This window comes from Natator depressus, chromosome 10 (assembly GCF_965152275.1).
Source record: "Natator depressus isolate rNatDep1 chromosome 10, rNatDep2.hap1, whole genome shotgun sequence".
Taxonomy (NCBI): Eukaryota; Metazoa; Chordata; order Testudines; family Cheloniidae; genus Natator; species Natator depressus.
Genome location: NC_134243.1, coordinates 42,713,090 through 42,739,171, shown reverse-complemented (window position 1 = coordinate 42,739,171; position 26,082 = coordinate 42,713,090). Strand labels below are relative to the sequence as shown.

At 58.2% G+C, this 26,082-nt stretch overlaps 1 protein-coding gene across 20 annotated transcripts in view; it reads left to right on the top strand.

Moving 5' to 3' along the window:
• PARP6 (poly(ADP-ribose) polymerase family member 6) overlaps window positions 1-26,082 on the top strand; it is a 51,347-nt gene that overhangs the window by 7,383 nt on the left and 17,882 nt on the right. For 7 of the 20 annotated variants that reach the window (XR_012641254.1, XR_012641252.1, XR_012641253.1 and 4 more), the window contains exons 2-17: window positions 2,789-3,043; window positions 7,201-7,278; window positions 7,718-7,812; window positions 11,010-11,070; window positions 11,916-12,006; window positions 13,516-13,582; window positions 14,869-15,018; window positions 15,886-16,063; window positions 17,362-17,415; window positions 18,858-18,953; window positions 20,578-20,670; window positions 21,006-21,131; window positions 21,882-21,947; window positions 22,516-22,583; window positions 23,700-23,772; window positions 24,784-24,896. Coding sequence is in view for 14 of the 20 variants with exons in the window: in XM_074965910.1 (XP_074822011.1) it covers window positions 3,041-3,043; window positions 7,201-7,278; window positions 7,718-7,812; window positions 11,010-11,070; window positions 11,916-12,006; window positions 13,516-13,582; window positions 14,869-15,018; window positions 15,886-16,063; window positions 17,362-17,415; window positions 18,858-18,953; window positions 20,578-20,670; window positions 21,006-21,131; window positions 21,882-21,947; window positions 22,516-22,583; window positions 23,700-23,772; window positions 24,784-24,896 (1,412 nt within the window). In the remaining 6 variants the exon portion in view is untranslated. The remainder of the gene's footprint in view (window positions 1-2,788; window positions 3,044-7,200; window positions 7,279-7,717; window positions 7,813-11,009; window positions 11,071-11,915; window positions 12,007-13,515; window positions 13,583-14,868; window positions 15,019-15,885; window positions 16,064-17,361; window positions 17,416-18,857; window positions 18,954-20,577; window positions 20,671-21,005; window positions 21,132-21,881; window positions 21,948-22,515; window positions 22,584-23,699; window positions 23,773-24,783; window positions 24,897-26,082) is intronic. The other 13 variants (XR_012641256.1, XM_074965901.1, XM_074965905.1 and 10 more) reach the window with 8 other exon arrangements.

The following is a 26,082-nucleotide window of genomic DNA, read 5'->3' as shown; positions in this document are numbered from 1 at the left end:
TTCCAATAGCAGGAGCATGGGTTGTGGGCAGCACCCACAGCTACCCTGCTGCCAGCCTCTCCCAGAAGCTCACGGCATAGCAACACTGCCCTGGCTCTTGGGCCAGTCTGATCAGGTGACAGTCTCACCTGGGGCATGAGCCAGAGATGAGACAACACTTTCAGCTCCACGGGCCTTGCCGGGACCACATTCTGGTCACCTGTTGGCACGCTATAACACAGGGTGCCAGGCGCGGGAAGGGAAAGGGAACCTGGAGCTTTAAGGCCACGGATTTCTCCCCTACCCATCTGGCCTGGAGGCTGCTGACGGGGTTCTGAGAGCCAACGAGGCAGGTGAGGGGCAGGGGCCAGAGAAATGAAGTGACAGCAGTCTTGGACCCAGGAGCGGTGTGGAACCCAGTGTTTGGGTCTGGGTGAGCTGCAGGGGTCTGGCCACTAGGGGGGGGACATGGAGCTGCATGCCACTAGTGCAGAATGTGCCATGGGAGCTGTCCCCAGGGGTGATGCCGTGGGCCTTCGGGGTGCAGCGGCTAGGAAGGGAGCCCTTTGGTGGGTGCGGTTATGTTGGGTGTTTGAGTGACTGGTGGTTGCGGGCAAGTTGGGTGGTTGGGTGACTGGCAGGTGTGGGCATGTCAGGTGGACGGGTGACTGGTGGGTTTGGGCAAGTCAGGTGATTGGGTAACTGGTGGGTGTGGGCGAGGCGGGTGGTTGGGTGACTGGGCATGTTGGGTAGTAGGGTGATAGGTGGGTGTGAGCATGTTGGGGTAGGTGGCTTGTGGGCCTGTTGTTTGGGCATTCTTTGCCATGGAAGGAATATTGGTCCTTGTCCAGATTCCCGGATGGGCCTGCAGTTTCAGCTGGCTGCGGGATTCCAAACTGCTGTGTGCTGTTGCTGTGTGCCATTAAACAGCTGGCATGCTCTGCCCCAGAGGTGGCTGCATTTCAGCAGAGGGGACTGGGATTGTTTACCAATATTACCATATTGTCAGGACTCTTACTGCAGCACTGGGGCTGGAATACCCCAGCCCTGTAGCATTGCTGAGGCTGGGTGCTCCTGCACTCTGCTAAACTGGGTAATCTCCATAGTCCAGGTGCAGTGGCCACTGCCCCTGGGGAGGAGTGGCTGCGTGTGCCCCCTGCTGGTTGGGCTGGGTGTTACAGGGGAAAGCAGGAGGAGGCTATTGCGGCCTGCTCAGTCGCGGTTTAACGAATGGTGGGTTCCAACACCCTTTTCCAGCCTCTCACTCAATAGGCTGGCCAACCCTTCCCTCCAGGTCTGTGGAACCAGCCTGGCCCGTCTACATACAGCCAGCCTCTCGCTCAGGTGTTCTCACCCTGGCCTCACCACTCAACATCGGCTCTCCAGAGAGTGTCCCAGGGCTGTGGGGCTGGCTGGGTTCGGCTCCCCGCTCTGGGCCTTGCAGCCTGGTGCGCGGGGTCACAGGGCTGCTCAGGTTTGGCCTGGCCACCACTCCGTCCTGGTGGCGGGGAGGGCCATCTGGGCCAAGTGTGAGGGAGTGCCACTGCCACCCGTTCGCCAGGTCGCAACGCCGCCCACGGCTGAGCCAAAATTTAGCAGTGCTGCGGCCTTGGAGCTCGCACGCCCAGACCGGGGAGCCGAGCTATGCCAGCCCCATGGGCTGGGCCAGGAGGGAGCGGTTGGTGTCATGTTCCCCGGTATGTATCAGCCCTTCGGTGTTCCCCCTGCCTTGCAGCTTGGTGACACCCCATCTTCCATATGCGCTGTCCTGTCCCCCCAGCCTGGGCACCCCGATGTTCCCCCTGCTGCACAGCCAGGCTCCTCCCCCACTGCACCCCAGCCTCTTCAGCCCCCCAACTCCTCCCAGCCCCCCACTTTTCCCCCAGGACTTAAACTGCCCCCAACCCAGGGGCCATGTGTGGGAGGTTCTGCTTTTTGTGGAACAATCAGCTTGCCACCCCTCTGCCCCCAGATCCTTCCCCCAGTCCCTCACCGTACCCCTATATCCCTCCGCCCCCCAGTTCCTTCCCCAGCCCTCCCAGAACCCTTAATTCCTTCCTCACTGCACCCCTCAATCTCTCCACTCCACTTCCAGGCCCTCAAATCCCCCCTAGCCCTTATCCTCTGCCCTCCATGAGCTGGGGGACTGTTTGTTTTGGGGTGTCTTGACTTGCCTCTCTCTCCAGTTGCAGATGTGTGGGGTGGTCCCCCTGTTCATATCTGTCCAGAGCATCTGGAATCTTTGCTCCGATCCCCCTTGGATGGACCTCTGGGGATGCATTGGGTCTGGGGGCATCTCGGGGGGGGTCTCTGGGGCATGACAAGCCATCCAGGTTTGCAGATAGGCTGAGAACCGCTGCCCTAGCTGCTGTCACACCCTCGTGTGGACTGGCCAGTGCAGGGCCCCTGACCCCTGCCACCAGGGCCATGCCATGTGTCACACTCACTCCGTGGGGACGAGGAGGGTTAAATACTCCAGAGGAAAGGTTCCCCTGTCTCCCAGTTGCCCAAGGTACCAGCCCAGCGCCCTGCTAGGGGCTGGGCGCTTGTCCTGCTGCACCCGCTTTGCCCTGTGTGTGTTCCCCGGGCACTGTGGGGCAGCATGGGTATGTTCCTGCCATGTGAAAGCGAGTCCTCTCTCCCCTGGGCATGGGAGTGAAGCAGGATTCATTCCTGGCTTGCGACGCAGGAGGGTGAAGGCAGGATCCCAGGTGCGAGGGGTGCCAGTGGTGCTGCCCGGGGGCTGAGGCACCTATGCCATTTTCCCGGTCTCTCCTCTCTGTCTGCAATACCTGCGTTTGCCGTGCAGGGCCGGCAGCGTTTGGAGCAGCACCCGAGCCCCCGCTGCACAGCGCTGACGTAACCACGGTGCTGGCTGCCTTTTAGAGGCCAGGGACTCGGTTGCCTGGAAACAGCAGAAGATACTCTCCAGCCCGGATCTCAGCCCTGACGTCAAGGCCTGACGCTGCCTGGATGCCTGGCTCGCTCTTTCCAGGCCGCCTGGTGTCATGGAGGGGAGAGGCCTAGCCTGACAGAGGAGTGCCCGGGAACCACGAAGCAAATGGTGAGCGGGGTGTGGCAGAGGGACGGGCAGGCAAGCGGGAGCCCCAGCCCAGCGCAGCGACGACCACCGGGCTGCTGCTACGGAGGAAAGCCCAGGAGTGCGGGCGTGGGGCGTGGGAACGCAGCATGGAGGGAAACAAGGGGCGAATGTGGGGAGGGGTCAACCCAAGGCTCATGACGCTCTGGCTCCCCCAGCCTCCCAGCACGGAGAGATGGCACTGAGGTGTGGGGGGGGCACAGTCAGGGGTGGTGTGGACAAGTGAGGCTGTCGGGGCCCAGAGCACGAGATCAGGGGTTCCCAGAGAGTGGCTGGCTTGGCAAAGGATAGCAGGCCGGCTGCGCACCAGTCACACAGATGGGCATGGCTTGCCATTTGGGGTGTGGCTTCTTTGTACTCGCTCCCTCTCGTTCCTCCTCCCTCCTCCCTCATGGCCTCTTCCATCCTGTCTTTTCTTGCCTATCTCTTTATCTTTCTGACTATTTTCCATCTTTCTTGTTTTCGTTGCTCAGTGGCAAAGCAGGTCCATCTCACTCCTCCCTTGCCACCTGTTCTCTGTCCCCCACTCTGTTTTCCTTTCCCCTTTTTGTCCTTCCTTCTTTTCTCCTAAACTGACTGTTATCTCTGTGGCTTTGGGAATCTGGCTCTTGGAATTTCTCCCTAGAGAAACTGGGCTTAGACCTGGCTCCTAACCACAGGGCCTCTAGCAGTCGCCATGGGAAGAAGAGTATCCTAATGCAGGGAGGGACTGGTGGGCTTGCAAATGTCCCAGAGCACTTGGACGGGGGCTCCTAGCTCTGAAGATATGAAGGGCCCGATTCTGCTCTGCACTACTCCCAAGCCTGTTTTCCCCCTCTCTAAATACAATTGATCTGTTCTGTGTTTGTACGGCACCTAGCATGATGCTTCATGCCTAGAGCTCTAGGGGCTTTGGGAAATAATATTAAATAATTGGCATGGCTTTTTTCTGCTTCCCTGGTCCATCACTGTATTGTTAATTAATAACACATTTCTAATAAGTAGCATCTAAAGATGGCAGCTGAGAGCAGGGCCCCATTGTGCTTGGCACTGAAGTACAGAGAGTAAGAGGTGGTCCCGGCCATGGAGAGTGTACAATCTCTGTCAACAGGGTAGACACAAGGTGTGGGAGGGTGTCATTGTTGTATGTACTTGAGAGGGAAAACAAAGCAGCCATTTTTTTAAAGGAGACTCGCACAAGCAGGGTGGCTTGTGTCATTTTTGGCTCCTATGTGGTGCATCCACATGGCCCCAAAGTTCATTTTATTCTTTTACACTTTTTCGCTGCTTGGTTTTGCTATTCTCAAAGCTTTGTCTATGGATGACAAAGAGTAAGTGGGTACAGTGAAAGCTATTACCTCACCCACCTTGTCTCTCATATAGCTTAACAAAGGGAAGGTTAAAAGGTGGCTTGATTACAGCCTATATGGGGAACAAATATTTAATAATGGGCTCTTCGGTCTAGCAGAGGAAGGTCTAACACGATCCAATGGCTGGAAGTTGAGGTGAGACAAATTCAGACTGGCAATAAAGGGTAAATTTGTAACAGTGAGGGGAATTAACCACTGGGGGTCGTGGTGGATTCTAGGAATTAAGGGTCGTAGTGGATTCTAGGCATTATTTTGGGGGCAGTTCTCTGGCCTGTGCTATACGGGAGGTCAGACTAGCTGATCACAGTGGTCCCTTCTGGGCTTGGAATCTGTGACTGGCATGTGACATTACAGATACCTGGCAACATTTTCAAATGCACCTAGGTGACTTAGGAGCCTCAGTTCCATTGATCTGAATGGGGTGTAGGTTCTCAGGTGACACAGATGCTTTAAAAATGTTGCCCCTGCCCCCAATTAATGGAGAGGGGAGGTCAATTTAATGCCAATAGTTTGCTGAGCACTCGCTGGTGGTGTGTGGAAAGCTGGCTGGTCCTGCGATGCTGGTTCCTCCTTGCTACTTCCAGCAGATAAATTGCATCAAAAGAAGCTAAAAATATATTGAATGCTTCCCTAATGTCATTCTTCCATGTTAGTGAACGTTGTAGCTGCCAGGGGCCTGGGAGCTGGGCTGGGCTGTGGGGAGTGTCTGTGTGATAGTCTCATGGGGGATAATGAGGGATGAGCACAGTGGAAGAACTAGAATGGAACAGTATTAGCATTTGGCCCACAGTGGGAAAACTGGAGAGAACCCCTGGTTTCAAATGCTGGGTCTTTTGTTAACTCTCAATTCACTCAAACACCTGACAAACTGGTGGGAGAAAAGCTCTTTTGTTAAAGGTCCAGCAGCCCCATCTAGCTAAGGGCTGAGTGAGTTCCCAGTCCCCATCTCTGGCTCCACACAGAGGGACCTCCTGCCCTATAGGGGAAATACGGCAGGCCATTCCTGAGACCCTCATGTAAAAACAAGCTGCACTCTCTCTCCCCTTATGGAAAACAAGCCACAATTCCGGCCTCCTGTATCCACTGAGAAGGGTCAGGAAAGGACACAGGCCCCTTGGTAGCTGATCTGGTCTGGACACGTGTGTGGAGGGGAAGTGCTATCACCGGTTGGCCAGTGGGACCAGGTCAGAGCTGTGCCCTGGCTCACTGGCTGGGGAGGACGGCCCAGTGGGCAGGGCACCGGAGGGGAACTCAGCAGACCCGCATTCAGTTTCCTGTTCAGCCACAAGTGACACTGGGCAAGCCTCTTCCTCTCCCCAAGCCTGGGGTTTGCTAGAAGCTGGGGATGTATCAGTTGGAAGTGATAGAGGAGGAAAAATACTTGGCTGTTTTGTTTCAGAGTAGTAGCCATGTTAGTCTGTATCTGCAAAAAGAACAGGAGTACTTATGGCACCTTAGGGACTAACAAATTTATTTGAGCGTAAGCTTTCGTGGGCTAAAACCCACTTCATCGGATGCATTGGTTGATCACAGGATGACTGTGAGCTGTCAATATGATGCAGCCATGAAAAAGGCTAATGCAGTCCTAGGACGCATCAGGCGAGGTATTTCCAGTAGAGACAGGGAAGTGTTAGTACTGTATTGTTATACAAGGCACTGGTGAGACCTCATCTGGAATACTGTGTGCAATTCTGGTTTCCCAGGCTTAGGGAAGATGAATTCAAACTGGAACAGGTGCAGAGAAGGGCTACTAGGATGTTGTGGGGAATGGAAAACTTACCTTACGAGAGGAGATTCAAAGAGCTTGGCTTGTTTAGCCTGACCAAACGAAGGCTGAGGGGAGATAGGATTGCTCCCTATAAATACATCAGAGGATAAATACCAGGGAGGGAGGAGTTATTTAAGTTAAATGCCAGTGCTGACACAAGAACAACTGGCTATAAACTGGCCAGCAACAAGTTTAGGCTTGAAATTAGATGAAGGTTTCTAACTCTCAGAGGAGTGAAGTTCTGGAACAGCCTGCCAAGGGGAGCAATGGGGGCAAAAAACCTAACTGGCTTCAAGACTGAGCTTGATAAGTTTATGGAGGGGCTGGTATGATGGGACTGCCTACAATGGCATGTGGCCCATTGGTGGCTGCTAGCAGCAAATATCCCCAATGGCTGGTGATGGGATACTAGATGGGCAGGGCTCTGAGTTACTACAGTCTGGCTGGTGGGTCTTGACCACATGCTCAGGCTTCAACTGATCACCATGTTTGGGGTCAGGAAGGAATTTCCCCCCAGGTCTGGCTGAGACCCGGGAGTTTTTTTGCCTTCTTCTGCAGCATGGGTCACTTGCAGGTTTATACTAGTGTAAATGGTGGATTCTTTTTAACCTGGAGTCTTTATATCATGATTTGAGGACTTCAGTAACTCAGCCAGAGGTTAGGGGTCTGTCACAGGAGTGAGTGGGTGAGATGCTGGGGCCTGTGTTGTGCAGGAGGTCAGACTAGATGATCATTCATGATGGTCCTTTTTGACCTTAAAGTCGGTTAGTCTATGAACTGTAACCTGGGGGTAATAGCCCCTCCTCCAATGGGCTGATGCGAGACCCCATGGATGGCTCTGAGGTGCTCAGATGCTCTGGAGATGAAGGCCATACCAGACACTTTCGTCCCCTCTGCCCTGGCCTGGCAAACTGACCCTTCTGCTCTGAGCTGGGTGTGAGCGAGGTGGCCATGGCCCAAGGCTCTGGCTGTGGCTTATAAACACTAACAGCCTCTTCTCACAGGACATCAAAGGCCAGTACTGGACTGACGATGATTCGGATGGAGACAATGAGTCGGAAGAATTCCTCTATGGAGTCCAGGTGAGGAGCTGGGTGATCGGCTGGCTGCCCCTGGGGGCCACGGTGTGGTGCTGAAACTGGCGTGGCGGTGTTCGAGGACCTCTGCTGTGTGCCAGGGCAGCGTATCCAGTGGGATTGGCATGGGAAACTTGTTCTGATTGCAGTGGAGGTCAGTGTCTGGAGCTGTGACAGTCTCACTGCATGGCTGGGAGGCAGGTGTGGCAATGCCCCTCAGTCCTCCCCCGCAGCTTCCACTGCCAGGAAATCCTGGGCCTCTGCCAGTCCATCTGAAGCCTGAGCTAAACCCTGGCCCCTACCCCAGCCCCCAGCTCTGTCAGTGCACCTCAGTCCTGACCTGCAGCCCCCACTGCTATATGCCTAGCTGGGGCCCAGCGCACTCATGCTGGCTGTAGCCCCCGTCTGAACTCCCTCCCCTCCCCGCTCCGGCGGTGTGTTGCAGGGGACCTGCGCGGCGGATCTGTATCGACACCCGCAGCTGGATGCTGACATTGAGGCGGTGAAGGAGATCTACAGTGAGAACTCTGTGTCTGTCAGGTGCGTAGGGTGGATGGGACTCAGCCCCGGGCAGCAGCTTCCTCCTTGTTGCCCCATGGGGGCTGCACTGACTGAGCCGCTCTCCTCCCTGCACTGGTGAGCGGAGATCACAGCTTGTCCATCGAGGGCAGCACATTCCCTGCATCTCCTCACTGGGATGCCAGGATGGGGAATACCCAGAGCCCCTGCTTATGCCTCAGAGATGGGGAGAGGAAGAGGATTCACACTGGGACAAGAATCTGAGCTGCCAGGATGGGGAGGTGCAGAAAACCCACCTAAAGTGCTGATTGGTGCTGGGATCTGCACCCCAGGCTTATGTGGGAGCTTGTCGCAAAGGGTGGAGATGGTGCCAGCTTTGCTGTTAACCATATCCTCTTGGTGAGGGTATGAATGGCCCAATTAGAAGTAGAGACAGGTCCAGGCTGCATTTGGATGCAGGTCCAGGCTGCATTTGGACCTCTCTCTAGTCAGAGGGAAAAGAGTCACAGCCATGAACAGTCTTCAGATATGTTGAAGGTTATAAAGAGGAGGGTGATCAGTTGTTCTTCGTGTCCGCTCAAGGTAAGACAAGAAGAAATGGGCTTAATCTGCAGCGAGATATAGGTTAGATATTAGGAAGAGCTTTCTAAGGGTAGTTAAGTGCTGGAGCTTTGTAAGACCAGGCTGGAGAAACCTGTCAGGGATGGTCGAGGTTTGCTTGAACTGAATTTCACTCCCAGGGCAGTGATTCTCAGAGCCATCTGCCTGAATCCTGTCCCTGGCTGTGCAGTGGGGCTGAATCAGCCAGCACCCTCTGGAGCCATGGGCCTGTGTGGGCAGGAGCTGGCCCTGAGAACAGAGTGTAGCCCCCTCCCTGAGAGGGGCAAGCACGTGTGGGGAGATGGGAAAGCCGCTGAGCGGGGCCCCCCAACTCGCCTCCTGCCTAAATACAGGGAAAGATGCAGGGGCTCTTGCTCCCCTACTCTGTGAGCAGCAGGAGCCGGGAAGTCTGGAAAAGGGGAGGAGGGAGGAACTAGACTTGGGAGGCGTTGTGGTGGCCTGGGGGAGCCTGCTGTTCTTCCCCTGGTGAAGCAGAACAGCAGTTAGCTACGGAAGGCAGGGCCATTTACCCGGGGAGAGGCCCAGACGCTTCTCAAATGCATCTAACCCAGGGGCTGGGCTCTCAGAGCTGTGATTTAGTTGGGGCTTGGTCCTGCTTTGAGCAGGGGGTTGGACTAGATGACCCCCTGAGGTCCCTTCCAACCCTGATATTCTATGATTCTATGATATGTGTGGCTGGGCCAGAGGCCCCCGATTCTGCGAGATTTTCTTCCAGACTTGCTAGAGTATACATGGCGTGTCTCCCCTGTGGGGGGAGGGGGCAGAGGCGATGAAAGCTGTGTGCCCCGGGGAACGGCCGTTACAAAGAGCCAGTCTGTCTCTGCCTAGAACCTTCCCGCACCTTTTGCTGGCCTAAGTGCCGCATGGCGCAGGTGGGGCCCGGCTCTGTGCTGGGGTGTTGGGGAGGCAGGCGTTACGCCTGACCCAGGCTGGGGAGTCTAGCCGAGTGTGACTGATGTGCTGGGGGGCTGGGCGAACGCAGAGGCCCAGGAGCGCCAACGGCCATCGATCCCCTCGGACTCACTCCCCTGCCCCTGGGAATTGGCTGGGTGGCTTTGGGGAGCATGGGGCACCAGGCCCTGATTGCGTGAAGCCCCTTGTCCGGGCCAGTAAGGAAGGGAGGTGCTTTGGTCCCCCTGCAGGCATGACCAAGGCAAGGCAAGCTCTGGTCCTGTGGCTGTCCCTAGCCCCTTGTCTGAGACCTGGAAACCTCCAAGGGGTATGGGTCCTTCAGGAACAGGCATCTCTGCTGGACTGGGATTTCATGAGGAGGGCCGGGCCTGAGCCAGGACGTTTGGGGGCCAGCACAGATCTGAGTTTGGGGTGCCTGGGGGGGGTTGTGGTTTTTCCCAATATAGAGATTGGAGGTGGGTGTCTCTGCACTGAGACACCTGGGCTTTCATCGGGTGTGGCTGTGGAGTTTGCACCCTGCCCCCATCTCTAATAGAGACAGGGACTTGTGCCTTTTGGATCCAGATCTAGGAGCTTGGCAGGGGGCGGGGGGGTTTCGGACCTGCCATTCCAGTTCTCCTCCATCCTGAGTGAACGTGTTTGCCTCTGGTGGGAGAGGTTGAGGCTCTTGGCTCCCGTATCAGTCTAGCCTGGAGAGCCCCTGGCCCAGGAACATGCCCCTGCCCATGGGAGCTGTCTGGAGCAGGGGCTGCCTTTTCCTGACGTGGCTGTAGCGCAGGATGGCTCTGATCCCTGAGTGGGGCTCCTAGGTCCTACTGCCATGCAAATAACACCAGCAATCCAGGATGGGATTGTGTCCCATGGGAGCATGGCCGGGATCAGCCAACAGGGGCCTGGCCAGCTGTGCCCGAGAGGGTTGTGGGGGGTTGTGGGCCAGCAGGCACTCTATGGAGGTGAGTAACTGGTTGCTCGCAGCAGGGCTGAGTGGAAGGGCTTTGTGATCATTATTAATTATTGGGAGCACCTAGCGGCCCAGGCCTGGCAGAGAGCCCCAGGGTGCTAGGTGCTGTACGGAGAGAACCAATGGACAGACTCTTCCCCAAAGAGCTATGACTTGTGATTTCCTGCTGCATGGGCCAGGCTGGGCCTCGGCGCGGAGTGCAGATGTTTGCTGCTCATCTCAGTGAGAGATCATTGCATCGTTTTCCCACATACCGAACGTGGTGTGAGTGTTCTGTGGGGGGGCTGCAGGGCCTGTTTGCCATGGGGGGACTGCGGGAGGGTGTGTGCCGTGGGGGGCAGTGGGGCATGTGCGCCATGGGGGGGCTGTGGGGTGTGTGCTGTGGTGGGACTGTGGAGTATGTGTACTGTAGGGTGGCTGTGGTGGGTGTCTGTGCTATTGGGGGGTTGTGGGGGGGGTTGTGCCATGAGGGGCTGTGGTGTGTGTTTGTGCTGTAGGGGTTCTGTGGTGGGTGTCAGTGCCATGGGGGGGCTGTGGGGTGTTTTTGGTATGCCTGTGAACACCCACATTTGTACAACTGGTTTATAAATCCCCTGCCAGGAGAGGGGGGCTCTCGATGCTCCTGGGCGCTGGCTGGTGGATCCGCCCCAAGGAAACGCTGATCCCAACGGAGCTGAGTGTGTGGCTCTGGCCCAGCCCCTAATCCTGCCATGTCTCTTTGCAGAGAATATGGGACCATTGATGACGTGGACATCGACCTCCACGTCAATATCAGCTTCCTGGATGTAAGTGGTGCTGGGGCTCTCGGTGGGCGGTTACATGTGCTCCCGCAGCTCGTTCTCAGTAGCTGGACGGTCCCATGCACGACCCTCCCGTGTGGGTAGGAGCTGGCAGTCAGACCTGATGCCGCCGGACGGACAGCTCCCTCTCGGGTTCCAAGAGGGTCTCACATTCCCCCGTGGCCGCAGAGATCTGATAAAGCTCTACCTGTCCCTGTACAAACCTGCCCGCTGGTCAGGATGAAAGTGCCCCGTCTCCAGAGGATTTGTGTTTGCAAAAAGCTTGGGAAATACAAACACGCTCGGTCTTAGATCGTTAGAGTTCCAGGGCTGAATCCAGCTGTGCCTACTCAGCATTTGCTCCTGCTTTACTCGGTGGGTGTAGACGTCCGTTCCCTGTGGACACTCTCCGCTCAGGGTCATGGTGCAGGCAGAGGTAGATAATGGGCAGTTAGTGGCAGGTTTTGCGAGTTACCTGGAGGTTTGGGGGCGCGTAGGAGTGGGATCCCAGAGGTGGGGGTGGGGACGCTTTGAGGTCTGACATAGCTCAGTGCAGAAGGGCTGCTGGGGAGCGCTCAGCCATAGCAGCAGGGAGACGTGGGAGCTCTCCTGCCAGAGAAGCCAAACCATCGCCCTGGAGCAATGACAGGAACAATCGCAGGCCCCTGGCAGTGGCCACCAGCACTGTGGCCAGATACCGGGCGCACGCCGATGCTGCTGCTGAGTGATCGTGCTGATGGGCTATGAGCGCTCAGCCCTTCCCAGGATCAGGCCCTCCTTTGGCTGCCCTCCAGTAAGGAGCGGGAGCCCTCAGCTCTCGCTGCCCTTCCCTAGCTCTGCTCTCTCTGCAGGAGGAGGTGTCGACGGCCTGGAAGGTCCTACGGACTGAACCCATTGTCCTGAGGCTGCGGTTCTCCCTCTCCCAGTACCTGGATGGACCCGGTGAGTGCCAGCCTACACTGGGGGACAGAGAGAGCAACAGCAGGGCAGCACCACACCTTGGCCTCAGCAATTCATCTGCTGCCCAGGATTCTGTCCCCTGCCCTGCCCACAAGCAGAGGGCAAGCTAGGGCAGAGAGTGATTGTTCGGACACCCCCTCATCCCTGCTCTGTAGGGAAAAGCATGGAGCATGCTGAGTCAGACTGGCTCGGGGAAAGGGAGCCTTGCATCATACGCTGAATAGTCATGGCAACATGAACAGCCACAAATAGCCTGTCCAGCATCCCGGCCAAAGAAATGGGTATTCTGGAGGCAGTGTGGGCTAGTGGCTAGAGCACTGGACTGGGCCTTGGGAGACCTGGGCTCTATTCCAAGCTCTGGCCTGCTGGGTGACCTTGGGCAGGTCATGTCCTCGCTCTGTGCCTCAGTTTCCCCATCTTGTAAAACAGGGATAATGAGGCTGCCCTCCGTTGTAATGTGCTTTGCGATTGACTGAGGAAAGATGCTCTGTAAGAGCTCAGTATTATCACTACACTGCAGAATCCACTGGGAATAATTAACCACGTGATCTGTGGGCCGCAATTATCCCTGGCACAATTCTGCAGGCTCCAGGGGTAGCTTGGACCATCTGTGGTGGGGGTGGCCTATGCAAACCTCCCTGGACTATGGCGTTCCCAGTGGCTATTGGGACTCTGTGGAGAGGCACCTGGACCCATTGCATGGATATCGACTCAACCCCCTGGTTTGCAATGACCATCCAGGGCTTCAGGACTTCCCCGTTCCCAGGCTCTCCAAGGGGATGATGGGAAACAGCCCCCATGGTACCTGCCAGCCCTTCTCCCTGGCCTGGGAGTCGCAGGGGTTGGATTCCCTAGGGGTGGGGGTGTCTGTGCTTCCACTCCTCCAAGTCCCCTGGAAATTGTGCAGCTCTTCCGAGGCGTTGCGGGGATTCTCGACCTGGAAATTGCCCTCATATGGAGCAGCCAGTGGGTGTATCCTCCAGGATTACAGGTTGGACAGGGTCAGAGCCTTTGTGGAGGGAAACCATTCAATCTGCCTAAACTTGGGCAGCGTTTTGGCTTTCCCCTCCCTATTTGCGGCACCACAGAGTGTGATCTGGCCTAGTTAACACTCAGCTACCAAGGTGTGTGGACTCCAGGAGCTCTGTAGCTCAGCGATCAGAGTGTTTGAAATCAAGGAGAGGGGTGTCTTAGCCAGTCCTTTGACTGGGAGACCACTTGGGAGGAGCCATGGGCTGCTGGTGATTCAGTGGGCAACTTTCTGTTCCCTGAGTCAGCCCTGGGCTAGTTGCCTGCAGAGGTGTGGGGGGCCTACTTGTGTTTATGGCCCGTTCTGCAAGTGCCCTACACTGCTCAGCGTGGGTGTGCATGGTCAAGCAGCTGCCATGCTCTACTCAACGGGCCGGGCGAAGGGATTCCTGTCTGTGGGTAAAGTGCCCCAGGAGGAGGGGAGCTTGGTATTGATGTCAGCTGACTCTGATCTCTCTGCAGAGCCATCGATTGAGGTTTTCCAGCCGTCTAATAAGGAGGGGTTCGGATTGGGTCTTCAGCTGAAAAAGTAAGGCCAGTGAGCTTGTCACCAGGACATACGGTCGGGGCGTCTTCCCCTAGGCCAGTGCGATGCTGGGGCCAGAAGGGCTAACGCGATCTTGGGCTGTATAAACAGGGGAGCCACGAGTAGGAGCAGAGAGGTTACTTTACCTCTGTATCTGGCACTGGTGTGAGTGCTGCTGGAATCCTGTGTCCAGTTCTGTGCCCACAGTTCAAGAAGGATGGTGATACATTGGAGAGGGGTCAGAGAAGAGCCACGAGAAGGATTAAAGGATTAGATAATAGTGACAGACTCCAAGAGCTCCATCTATTTAGCTTAATAAAGAGAATGTTAAAAGGTGACTTGATGACAGGCTAAAGGACCTACACAGGAACAAATACTGGCTAAAGGCTTTTACAGTCGAGCAGAGAAAGGTGTAACAAGATCCAATGGCTGGAAGTTGAAGCCAGACAGGTACAGCCTGGAAATAAGATGTACGTTTCTAACAGTGAGGGAATGAACTATTGGAACAATTTACCCAGGGTCATGGTGGATTCTCCATCCCTGGCAATTTGTAAACCAAGACTGGCTGTTTGTCTACCAGCCCTGCTCTGGTTCACACAGGGGGTATCAGGGATGTCCCCTGGCCTGGGTTGTAAGGGAGACCCGGCAAGATGATCACAACGGTCCCTTCTGGCTTTAGGATGCAGGACTCTGTGAGTGCCTGTTAGTGCAGAAGGGGCAGCCAGGCAGGATGCAGGGTTGGCAGGTTGTATTTATGTTTATTGGTCTGTATTTCTCACAGGCCTTTTTAATGCAGTGAGGAGCCCTAGCCAGGGCTGAAATGCCATGGGATCTGGACTCTTGGGCTCCCATCTCTCAATGGCTCCCTGAGGCCAGAATGTCCCATAGGAGACAGACATGAGCACAAAGCCCAGGGCACTAGGGTTCCTTTGGATTGCTGAGGGGTTTGCTGGGCGGGGGCCATGGTGCTGTGCTGTGACCAGAGCGATTCGCCAGGGGACGGATGGCACAGGGGATTGGCAAAGGGCTGTGGTGCCATGCACCTGTCCGTGCTCCAGCCCACGCTGAGTGGAGACTGTCACCATCTGGTGGAGAGCCATGCAAAGTGAGCTGGTGAGCTCCAGTCACTGCTTTAGATGAGGTCCCTGAATTAGACGAGGTCCCTGATCCCCATCAGACCTGACCCCTAGTCATGTTCTAGGTCTGGTGTTCGTGCCCTTCCCTATAATCTGAGCGCTGGCTGGCTGGCCTCATCCGGCCTGGGAAGTCACCTCTGGCTCTTCCCCCAGGATCCTGGGAATGTTCACATCCCAGCAATGGAAACACCTCAGCAACGATTTCCTGAAGACCCAGCAGGAGAAGCGGCACAGCTGGTTCAAGTCGAGTGGCACTATCAAGAAATTCCGAGCGGGCCTCAGCATCTTCTCTCCCATCCCCAAGTAAGGCTCCTGCAGCTGCCCTGGAACTGTCTCCGGCCCAGCTCCCTCCCTGAGCACGGCTCTCTCTGAACTGTGGTCCTAGGGTCGTCCCTCACCCCCGTCAGTTCCTACTCTGCGTTTAGTCTGTCAGTGTGCGTGTGGTGGGACTCATCGCCCCCGCATGCTGCCTGGCCCTCTCCCACGCCCACACGCTGCCGGGGGAGATTTCATTTGCTGCCTTGTCAGCCCAGGAGCCTCCATGGGCACTGTGCCGGACAGGAGTCACTGCCATGCTCTGTGCTGCAGTTTGCCCACCTGTGCCGGGGTGCTGGCTGGGCTGGCGCTGTGTCAGTGCATTCATTGGTGCTGTCCCTGACGGTGTCAGGCCTGCCTCCGCTCTGATGTTTGGGATTTTCTGTGCCAGGCAGGCTGTGCCAGGGCGCTAAAGGCCAGCGAACTGTGGACAATGCTCAGCCATCCCCTCCTTATTGCTGGGGGGTGGGTAGAGCTCACCAGTGGCTCCCCGGACCCCGCAGCCGGTGAGTCTTGCAAGAGGGGGAGGCACATGCTGCCTCGGCGGCACTCCCAGCTCCTCTTGGCCCAGGAGCAAGCGACTGACACTGGGAGCACGCTCAGGCCTCCGCAGGGATGCAGGGGGCACTGATCACCAGGTCCTGGGGCTGGCACCCCTTCTTGCTGCTCTCCCCCCCAAGCCAGCACTTTGTGACCCCTGAGCTGTGCCGCTAGCTCTGTCTGCGCTGGACTGGCACAGGCCTCCAGACGCCGCGCTGCTCTCCCCTTGCCCATACTGCGTTACTCCCCACCCCGCCTTCTCCCCGTGCGCTGGCTGGCCCCCTGGCTGGCTCATGGCTCCCTCTGTCTCCCCAGGTCTCCCAGCTTCCCCATCATCCAGGACTCCATGCTGAAGGGCAAGCTGGGGGTGCCAGAGCTCCGCGTCAATCGCCTTATGAACCGTTCCATCTCCTGCACCATGAAGAACCCTAAGGTGGAGGTGTTCGGCTACCCCCCCAGCACCCAGGCAGGTGTCGCCCCATTCAACATCCTGGTGGGTTTCCTCTGCGTCCCCCTGCCTTGGCTCTGGGTGGGTTTTGCTCACACTGACCTGGAGCGTGCTCCCCCTGCTAATGGTCATGCAGGTTTGCCTCCCACTCTTCCTCACTTCAGCATCTGGGGGTTCCCCGGGGCACAGGCCGGCTCCCCCGCCATGGTCACCAGGCAGCCTGTTGAAACGAGGCCTGTTCAGAATACACTGTGCGTGGCAGCAGAGCTCCTGGCCCTGCTGGGAAGCAGCCGGGCAGCTCCAACAGATCCTGGGGCCAACAGGGATAACGGCAACCTGGTTTGGCCTGGCACCTGTGCCGCCTGGAGCGTACCATTCCTCCATCTCTCCCAGATGGGGCTGCTATCCTGGGGACGTGTGGCTGCTCTCGGGCTGTGATAGCACGTGCTATTGCTTGCCAGCACCCCGCCATCTGGGAGCTGGGAGCCCTCCCTTCTTGCCAACGGAGCAGCCAGGCCCTGAGTCAGTGTCCTAATGCACCCTCTTCCTGGGGCATGTCTTCACTGGGAACTCAGCAGCAATGATATGACGGGCCCCTCAGCCGAAGCCGCCTCCTGGAGTGTGGCCCTTCTTCCCCCGGGACACAGGCGCTGGCTTTTATTTTCCCCCGGGGGATGCTCCACCCTTGCTTCGCCCCTGGCCCGTCCCCCACTCCACCCCTTTCCCCAGGGCCCTGCCCTCGCCCCATGTCTTCCCGCCCCCACTCCATCCTTTCCCCCGAGGCCCCCGCTGCTTGCTGCTCTCCGCCCTCCCCCAAGGGCCTCTGCCAGCGGCTGAACAGCTGGTTGGAGGCCCCACCAAACAGCTGATTGGCGCTGATAGTGCTGAGCACCCACTCATTTTTTTTCTGGATGCTTCAGCTCCGGAGCATCCAGAGAGTTAGCGCCTATGCGCCAGGACCTCCTCTGGCTTAGCTCCCTAGTTCCCTTGGCCCGGGAGCCACTCTCCCCTCCCTTCTGCCGAGAGTGGCAAGAAGCAGGGGCAGTTAGCAGAAGAGCTCTGCCCCGGGACGGGGTCTCAGTGCACCCTGGCACAGTGCCTGCTGAGCCACCCCAGGTGGATATCACCCCTTGGAAGGTTGCAGTAAGGTACTGGGGTAGATGAGGAGCAGAGCCCAACATCCTCAGCCATCTGGCATGAGATCCCATGCAGCAAAGGGGAGGGTGAGCGCAGAGCCCTCTGGGCTGCTCCCCCCTCTGCCAGCCTACACTGAGGGGCACGATGGCCTATGGGCCAGGAATGGAGGGTAACGTGGCTGGGTCGGGTTTGTGTGTCCTCTGCAGGTTGGCGGCCATTGCAAGAACATCCCCACACTGGAATATGGATTTCTCGTCCAGGTAAACCAGGGTAAACCCCACGGTCGCTAACTGGTGGCCCCTGAGAACTCCTCGCCTGGCCTCTCCTCCTGCTTGCCCCCTCCAGCTTGGCCCCTTTCACAGGTGGCTGCTGCCTGCTGGGAGAGGCCCAGGTGTGCTAGGCCCTGGAGACAGGGCCTTCTTGCTCTCGACGCTTGTCTTGGCTAGGAGCAGGGTCAGGCTTAGCTACCAGGAGCCAGCTGGGCCGGGCTCACTTCATTGCCTTTCCCTTGTGTGGATGCAGGTTAATGCCTTGAGCTCCATTTCTCCACACGACCTAAACTCAGCTGAGCTCCCAGGTGAGACCAGGCCTCAGGCTGGGTTGGAGGGCGAGGGCCCTCTCCGGTGGAGGAAGGGTCTGTTCTGGTGGAGGAATTCAACCTCCGGGGTGTCAGTCAATAGGGAAAAATCTTTGATTAACCCCCCTCCATGGGGCCAATCCTCGTTTTGCAAGGCTACAGTCCTACTCTCATGGATGTTCCTGGCACATGGGCAGCCCACAGGCTGCTGTCTTTGGGGACAGAGGCCCATCCGCATGGCCATAGCGTGGTCTGTTTGCACTCCTCCCCACGGTGTCTGTGATGGTGTTACCGTCACAGGACAGGATTCCCTCAGCCAATAAGGGATTCCCCTGCCAGGCCTTGTCGTCACCAGGAGAAAAGAGGTGTTAGTAAAACGTTAGGTAACATGACCCCAGAGCCTGGAGCGGCTCTTCCCAGTGCGCTGGGTGTGGTGGGTCAGTATCCTCAAAGGTCCCATCTCTGAACCCCTAGCGCTTCCCCCAGATCTGTGGGTTGCAGGGCAGCTCTCCACCCTGCCGTGGGCTGGCAGCATGGGGGCTTTGTTCCTCAGAGCTGAGCCAGCAGAGCTGAGCATTTCCTAGCTGACCGTTTGAGGCCTGGGGAAGGGCGCACTGGTCAGCATTCTTCTATCCAGTGCTGGCTGCTGGGAACTCTCCGCCTGAGCCATGGTTCCCACATTAACACAGGTATCTGGCCTGACACGCAGCCTCCAGGGAGCGAGCTGGCCACGCGTTCAGCCCTGCCCCGTGTGGTACACACCTCCAGGGAGCCGAGACATGACCCTGCCTAAGCAGGGCCAGCTCCGCTGTCTTGCGCCCGCCCACGCCTGTTCTGATCCTGCCCCTTGAGTTTAGAAGTGGTCTGGTCCTAGCTCAGACAGAGACACATCCTGGGGGTAGCTCCATGGGAGGTGGTGAATTCTGCCCAGGCAGGAGCCCAGGTCAGCAGGTGGGACAGGACAGAGACAGCTCAGTGCTAATAAACAGCCCGGACCCGCCGTTTGCCCCGGGATGGGAAGTGTTGCCTGGTTTGGAGTATGCTCATCCTGTGGCTCAGTGTGGAGGGGGTGGCTTGTGCTGGGGTGTGTGGATGGTCCTGTCTCACTACGGCCTCGCTGCACAGATAATGAAGTATGCAGAGCAGCGGATCCCCACCCTGAATGAATACTGCGTGGTATGCGACGAGCAGCACGTCTTCCAGAACGGATCCATGCTCAAGGTACAGAGACCTCCAGGCCAGCCTCCCCTGGAGCATGTTTGTGGTGGGGCTGGTCACCAGGAGGGGCCATGGGGACGGGTGGAGGCAGGTCAAGTGCTGATGTCCTTTGGATTGGCTGGCACTGGGAGCGCTCCTCGTTGCCCCTTTGTGCTGCTGGAGGCAGCAAAGGGTGGAGCCCTGGCGGCTGGGGGTTTTACTAACCTGCCCCAGTAAAGGATGGAAACTGGTAACTTGGAGGCGGGGTAATGAGGCAGGCGAAGAGAAGTGCAGTGATTGGTGGAAGGGGATGTGGGAGGAGCCAGGGCCCTTTAAATTGTGCCCAGCACGCACCCCACCCCACTGAGGGAGTGGGTGCAGAGGGAGGTTTGCCATGGTTCAGAGTGGCTGTAGCTGGCGGCAGCCCTTTGGCACTGCTATCTTCCCTCACTCCATGGGCTGCTATGTGCCAGGAGCACAGCCAGCGATGCAGGTGGGTTTGATCCCAGTCTGTGATCACAGGGGTGCTACCAGGAGCCAGCTGGGCCGGCCTCATTGGCCTCCCCTGCCCAGCCCAACTGTCCCCTGGGAAACCCCCCAGTCAGAGAGAGACTGTCCCCACATGCTGGGATCCTAGCGGGTAAGTTCAGCATTGCTCCCTGCCCAGCATCTCGCACCCACAGGGCCCTCTTCGCCAATAGCCAGGCTATGGGGGGGGGGGGGGGGTTGCGGGCTTTGCTGCCCCTCCCCCCTGGAGTGCAGCAGCTGCATTGTGGTGGTGATGTGTGTGCTGGGGAGCAGAGCCTGTTCTGCTGCTGCCCCCTGCTGGCTGACTCCTAACTAGCATGGGAGCATTAACCACATGCCACTTGGCCCCACCCAGCTGACAAGAAGGCAGAGCGTAGGACGAGGAGTCGGGGCCCTGGGTTCTAATCCTGTCTCTGCTGCAAATGGCTGTGTGACCTGGGCCAGTCTCTTCTAGCAGACTTTTCAAAAGTGGCCTCTGAGTTTAGGTGCTTCAGTTTTGGGGTGCCCAGCCTGCGTCCCCTAGGCATGCATCTTGGGGTGCTGAGCACCCCACCTCCAGCTGAACTCAAAGATTGGTTGCCCTGTATCTCTGCAAATCCAGCCCAAAGAACCTCAGACTGAGGACTTAGCAACTGATCACTCAAAGTTAGAGGGCATTCTTGAGAACGCTGGCCTCAACTGTACCCAAGCCTCAGTTTCCCCACCTGTCATAAGGGGATGGCACCTCCCGGGGAGTGTGAGTGCTAATGAGGGAACGTGTGCTGAGCGCCTTGGATGGCCGGTGCTGCAGCAGGGAGGTGGCCTGTTGTTGCGACATGTATCTGTAGCTGCTTCTGTGTCCAGGAGTCTCGGAGCGGTGCAGGAGCTGCATGGCCGGCTTTAACAGAAACAAAAAATATTCCCAGAATGCACCAGGGTCTCTATGGGAACAGGTTCCAGGGGGCAAATGCTGCAGTGCCAGCCCATCTGGGTTGCTAGCATGCCTGGGGGCTGGGGCAGGCTTGCTCCCTGCAGTACCCGCTCCTGGCCAATGGTGAATGACTCCAGTGCTGGGGTCAGCGTGGGAGGCTGGGGCATGGGGCTCTCTCTGACCCCCAGTGTCGCTCTCGTCTCCCTGCAGCCGGCTGTGTGCACGCGGGAGCTGTGCGTCTTCTCCTTCTACACCCTGGGGGTGATGTCTGGTGCAGCGGAGGAGGTGGCCACGGGAGCAGAGGTACCAGCACTGAGCAGAGGACATCAGCAAGGGCACAGGCAGAGAGTTGGGGGGCGGGGAGCCCTGCGCCTGGGGGAGAGCGGTTAGGGAAGGAGCAGAGTGATGGTGCCACAGCAATGCCATGGCAGGTGAGAGTCCCTCGGCGTGCCTGCTCCCCTGACAACCCCAGCCCAGAGGGGTGCTGAGCTGAGTATCTCGCCCTGCCTCGGCTAGAGCGGATACCTCTCCGCACCCGATCAGGGCCCTGCTTCCTGGCAGGGCTGGATCTCGCACTGGGGCAGTGGCGCTTCCTTCCCGCCCTCCTCCTCCTCTCAGTCGCGCTCTCCCCGGCCCAGGTGGTGGATCTGCTTGTGGCCATGTGTCGGGCTGCCCTGGAGTCCCCACGCAAAAGCATCATCTTCGAACCGTATCCCTCCGTGGTGGACCCCAGCGACCCCAAAACACTTGCCTTTAACCCAAAGGTAAGCGCCTCATCTCACCGCTGCGAGCGGGGCCCTGGGCTGCTCCTAAGACCACGGCGGTGAGCTCCAGCTGGGGGCGCGACTCCCACTTGGGAGGGTCACTGAGGCGGGGTGTGGCGGCCTGTCCCTTCTCACTACAGACCCAGCTGCTGCCGCCTGAGGCCAGGGAGACGCCGATCGCTCTCCTGGAGCTGGGCTGGCTCGGCAGGACCTCGTTTTGCTGTCAGTCAAGAAGGCAGTGGTGACCCCAGGCCATTTATACCCAGACATTTCCAGGTGTGACTACGCTCCAGGGGGAGGAGACGTTACCAGAGCTGGGATCCAGACGTCCTCCTCCCACACTCCCATTGGGTTCAGGGAGTGGGGCGACTCTGCCCGGGTGCAGGAGTTGGACAGAGGGACGTAGGAATTGCCAGAGCAGATCTCAACAGAGTCTAAGCTCCTGTCTCTGACAGCCACCGGCATCAGTGATACCAGCCTGCTGTGGCCCAAAGCCAGACTCTGGAGCATCCCCGTGTGAATGGGTGGGGATTGCGTCTGATCCGCCTCCCACTCACCCGGTGGCTGCAGTGCAGTTACGATTTGCACTGGTGCAATGGGGCGATGAGGCCAGGGGTTCCCTTGACAGGACTCCGGGGTCCCCAGGGAGCTCTGACCCCTGGCATCAGGCTGGGGGCAGGGAGGACAGGCTGGGTATGTGCCCGTGTGTGCTGTGCCTGACAGCTGTCTCTTTCCCTTCCCACACTGCAGAAGAAGAACTATGAGCGTCTGCAGAAGGCCCTGGACAGCGTGATGTCAATCCGGGAAATGACCCAGGTATGGTAGCTGGTGCTGCCAACACTGGGCCTGGCCTCAGGATAGACCCAAAATCCAGGCCCCTCTCTGATTCTCTCAGCCCATCCTGCCCCTCAACCCTCACCCAATGGGGCGGCTGCTTGTGTCCCCTTGCTGCAGAGGAGGTGACATTCTTGATGTTCATTATTACTCCTAGGCCCGCAGCACTAGAGGTCCCAACTGAGATCCAGGCCTCAGCGTGCTATGCGATGCACAGCCCCAGAGAAAGAGCTAGGCACTTTCCCAAAGAGACATGACATCTCCAAGGTCAGGGGCAGGGCTGGGAGTACAGCCTGCTTCTCCTGAGCCCCAGGCCAGCGTCCCAGCCCCTAGGGAGCCAGGGTCCTAGCCATGGGGCACTACTGGTGAGCCAGGTTCACTTTCCTTTGTCACCCTCCTCTCCCCATGGAAGGATGCGGGCTGCGGACGCTGGTGACAGAAAACCCAGTGGCCTTGGCGCTCCGACTCAGTTATGTGACATTCTGACCGAGATGCGCTCCTTGGTGTCCTGTGCCAGGCCCCAGCGTTAGTGCTGCCCTGTTCTTTGCAGGGCTCGTATCTGGAAATCAAGAAGCAGATGGACAAGCTGGACCCTCTGGCACACCCTCTCCTGCAATGGTAAGTGCTCCATGTCCTGCTGGGCTGTGGGAGGGTGGGGGCAGAGGTGGGCGAGGGGCTCATAGGATGGATGAGATGCCAGGGGGTAAAAGCACCGGCTCACCGAGGGGACCCAGTGACACTGCCCCCGGGATGAACAATCTGGGAACAATGAGGGTTTGAGCTTCCCAGGCAGCACAGAGGCACAGTCCCCAGGGCACGGAGTGTCAGACCCCATGGTTATTGATGTTGTAGAAGCATGACTGTCTCTCTGGGCCAATATCAGATGTACTGCCCAGCCTCTGGTTCTCCCGTGCCACCACGAGTGGCTAAAAGCTGTGCTGCTTCTCACACAAACAGCCCCTGCTTGGCCCACTAGGGCAGCGTGGGTCCCACGGCGGGCGGATGGGCTGGAAATTTGTCATCGTCTCCGGCCCATTGCCAGACACAGAGGCACCAATTCTGCAGGACTGGAGCCGTGCTATCTGCGGGTTGGGTGCTGGTTTGAATTGCTAGTGAGCCTTGAAAGGCAACAGTTGAGAGGAAACACTGTTCCCCCTGAGATCATGTGGCATGGCTGGTTCGTTTTTCTTTTTTCTGAAGATTTCAGGACACCCCGCTGGATGGGCGGGGTCTGGTCTGCCAGGGCAGGGGGTGGGACACCATCCTGGATGGGCGGGGGTCTGACCTGCCAGGGCAGGGGGTGGGACACCATCCTGGATGGGTGGGGGTCTGACCTGCCAGGGCAGGGGGTGGGTCGCCGTGCTGGATGGGTTGGGGGTCTGGCCTGTCGGGGCAGGGGGAGGGGCGCCACGCTGGATGGGCTGGGGGTCTGACCTGTCGGGGCAGGGGGAGGGGCGCCACGCTGGATGGGCTGGGGTCTGATTCAATATGTGAAGAGTAGCAGCCGTGTTAGTCTGTATTCTCAAAAAGAAAAGGAGTACAGCTCACTGCTGTAGCTCACGAAAGCTTATGCTCAAATAAATTGGTTAGTCTCTAAGGTGCCACAAGTACTCCTTTTCTTTTTGAGAATATGTGAAGAGTGTGGACTGGTCTGATCTAACATGTCCTAACTGGGCCAATGGCTGATCTGGCAGGGTAACCCCGCAGTTCTAACGGCCTCTTTCTCCTGCCTAGGATAATCTCCAGTAACAGATCTCACATTGTCAAGCTGCCTCTCAGCAGGGTACGTGGCCGCTCCCCTTTCAGGGTACGATCTCTTTCCTTTTGGGTCAGGCTGGCTGCGTGCCACCATCCCGCTCCCTCCTGCATGCCCAGTGAGCGCAGCCCTGCTCCGTATTGCCACAGCGGGCCGGAGCTTCCCTAACCCCCATTCCCAGCACAGCTCCCCAGCCCACGTGGCTGGAGCCACCTGCTGTGGGTTGGGTTCTGTGGGGCTCAGAGGACCAAGGCCAAGCATGATGCAGAATGCACAGAGCCTGCTCCCTGAGAGGGAGCCTGTGTGCAGATGGCAGGAGATCTGCCATGTGGCAGGAAGCAAAGGAAGCCCCCCCTCCCACTTCCCCTCAGTGGTAACTTCAGCAATGGGAAGCCGTAAGTTCCCTTCCCTCTACAAGCTCAGCTGGTCCTCAGACCTATAACCACCCAACCCCTCCCCTCTCCCCACCACCGGGAGCTCCTCGGCCTCTTTGACCCTCCGAAGCCTCACCTACCAGCAACCCCCCAGCTCTGCCCATGAGCAGCCCTTACCGTGAGTGTGACTCAGCCTTGCGTCAGGCTGGCACCCTTCCCATCCTGGGGCCTGCAGTCCTCTGATACAAGCTCCCTGTGCCCCGAACGTGTCTTGTTCCCTAAGGCTCTGCCTGCACATGGGGGCTGGGGCTCTGGGGTGGGGACTCCCATCCAGTGGGACTCTGAGTATAGCTCACTCGCTCCTAGGTCCCTGGTAACAGCCTGCAGGCCCTGCCGAGAGGGGCAGGACTGGGAAGGTGAAAGGCTCCATCTGTGGCCATTGCTGACACTAGCCATGCAGGGAGCAGCCTTGGTTTGCTTCCACCCCACCAGTCACTGCCTGGCACCCAGTGTCCCTGAGGTGTAGAGAGGTCTGCACCATTGGGTCCTGTGCTGGCTTCTGGAGATGGTGGTGGGGTTGGGATGGGGGTTCAGCGCAGGGACGGACTTCCCTGCATGATCTCTCTCTTTTATCTTTCTCCTGCTCGCTTGCTCCCTCCCCTTTTTGCTGGTCTGTTTCCCTTGGTAGCAGCTGAAATTCATGCACACCTCACACCAGTTCCTTCTGCTGAGCAGCCCCCCAGCCAAGGAAGCCCGGTTCCGCACAGCCAAGAAACTCTACGGGAGCACCTTCGCTTTTCAGTGAGTCCATGGTGGGACGGGGCCCTTCCCCTTGGGGCAGCTCCCCACTGCTTCTTCCTGGGGGCTCCAGACCGGCTGGCACTGCTGCCCCCAGGTTTCCCTTCGCTGCCGCATGTCAGAAGAATCCCCACAGTGGGGCCTGTCCCTGCTCTGGTAGCGATGCCCTGGCAGAGCTAGTGGCCAGAGAGAGTGAGCCAAGGCCCTTGCTTCAGCAGCTGAGCAAGGTACCCAGCCAGGCAAGAGGGTCTGAGTGTATCTAGGGGAGAGCTCTGGCTACAGGCAGGCTGGGGCAATGGGGTTGCTTCTAGATAAGGAAACTTAGGGCCAGATCCAAAGTCCATTGGAGTCAATGGAAAGACCCCCATTGGGCTTTGGATCGGGCCCTGTGAGCCCACCTGGCAGTGGAATGGTGGTGCTGTGTGCTAGGGAGGGGAAGGACCCTCTGGGTCAGATCAGAACCAGCTTGATCCATTGCCCAGAACAGGGACTCCAGCCCCAAAGGGGCTGGCGGCTGACAGGGACCAGCTAACTTGCATTATTTTCTTACCCTGGGTGGGCAGAGGCGTGGCCAGGCCCAGATGGAACAGTGGGGGCTGCTCTTCTGAGAATCCCAGCCTGCGCCTCAAAGCCCAGAGGTGCAGAAGGATCCAAACTTACCTGCACTAAGTGGGACCTTCCTGTGGCTGCCCGGCTAAGTCTGTGTTGTGTGGCCATGGCGCAGCTGGGCATTCTGGGGCATTGTGGGGCTGATGAGGTAGCACTGGGAGGCCGCCTGCATCCCCAGGGTGTGTGAGCAGGGAGCTCCTTGGGAAGGGCTGATGGCTGGGTCTGCCGAACCTCTGTCTCCATTCAGCCTGGCCCGCCATCCTGCCAAAGGCTCAGGGCCATTCAGAAGGGGAGGCTGGGCATGGCCCAGCAGAGGAGAGAGCTCTTGAGACTTTACGAAGCCGTGCCAGCCCTAGGGGAGGGTGTGTCTGTGGGTCTGACTGCCCTGGAGCAGGAGGTGTGAGTCCCAGCTGGCATGGACATAGTCAGGTGTAGCGGGAGGGGCTAGCCGCCCTGGGGATGAGGCTAGGCTATCCCCTGGGATTGACCTTGGGGTGGCCAGCCTCTCTTGGTGCCCGCACCGCCGCAGACACGGCGGCATTTAGTGCTCTCATGGGTGCGTCTGTTCCAGCTGGAAGTT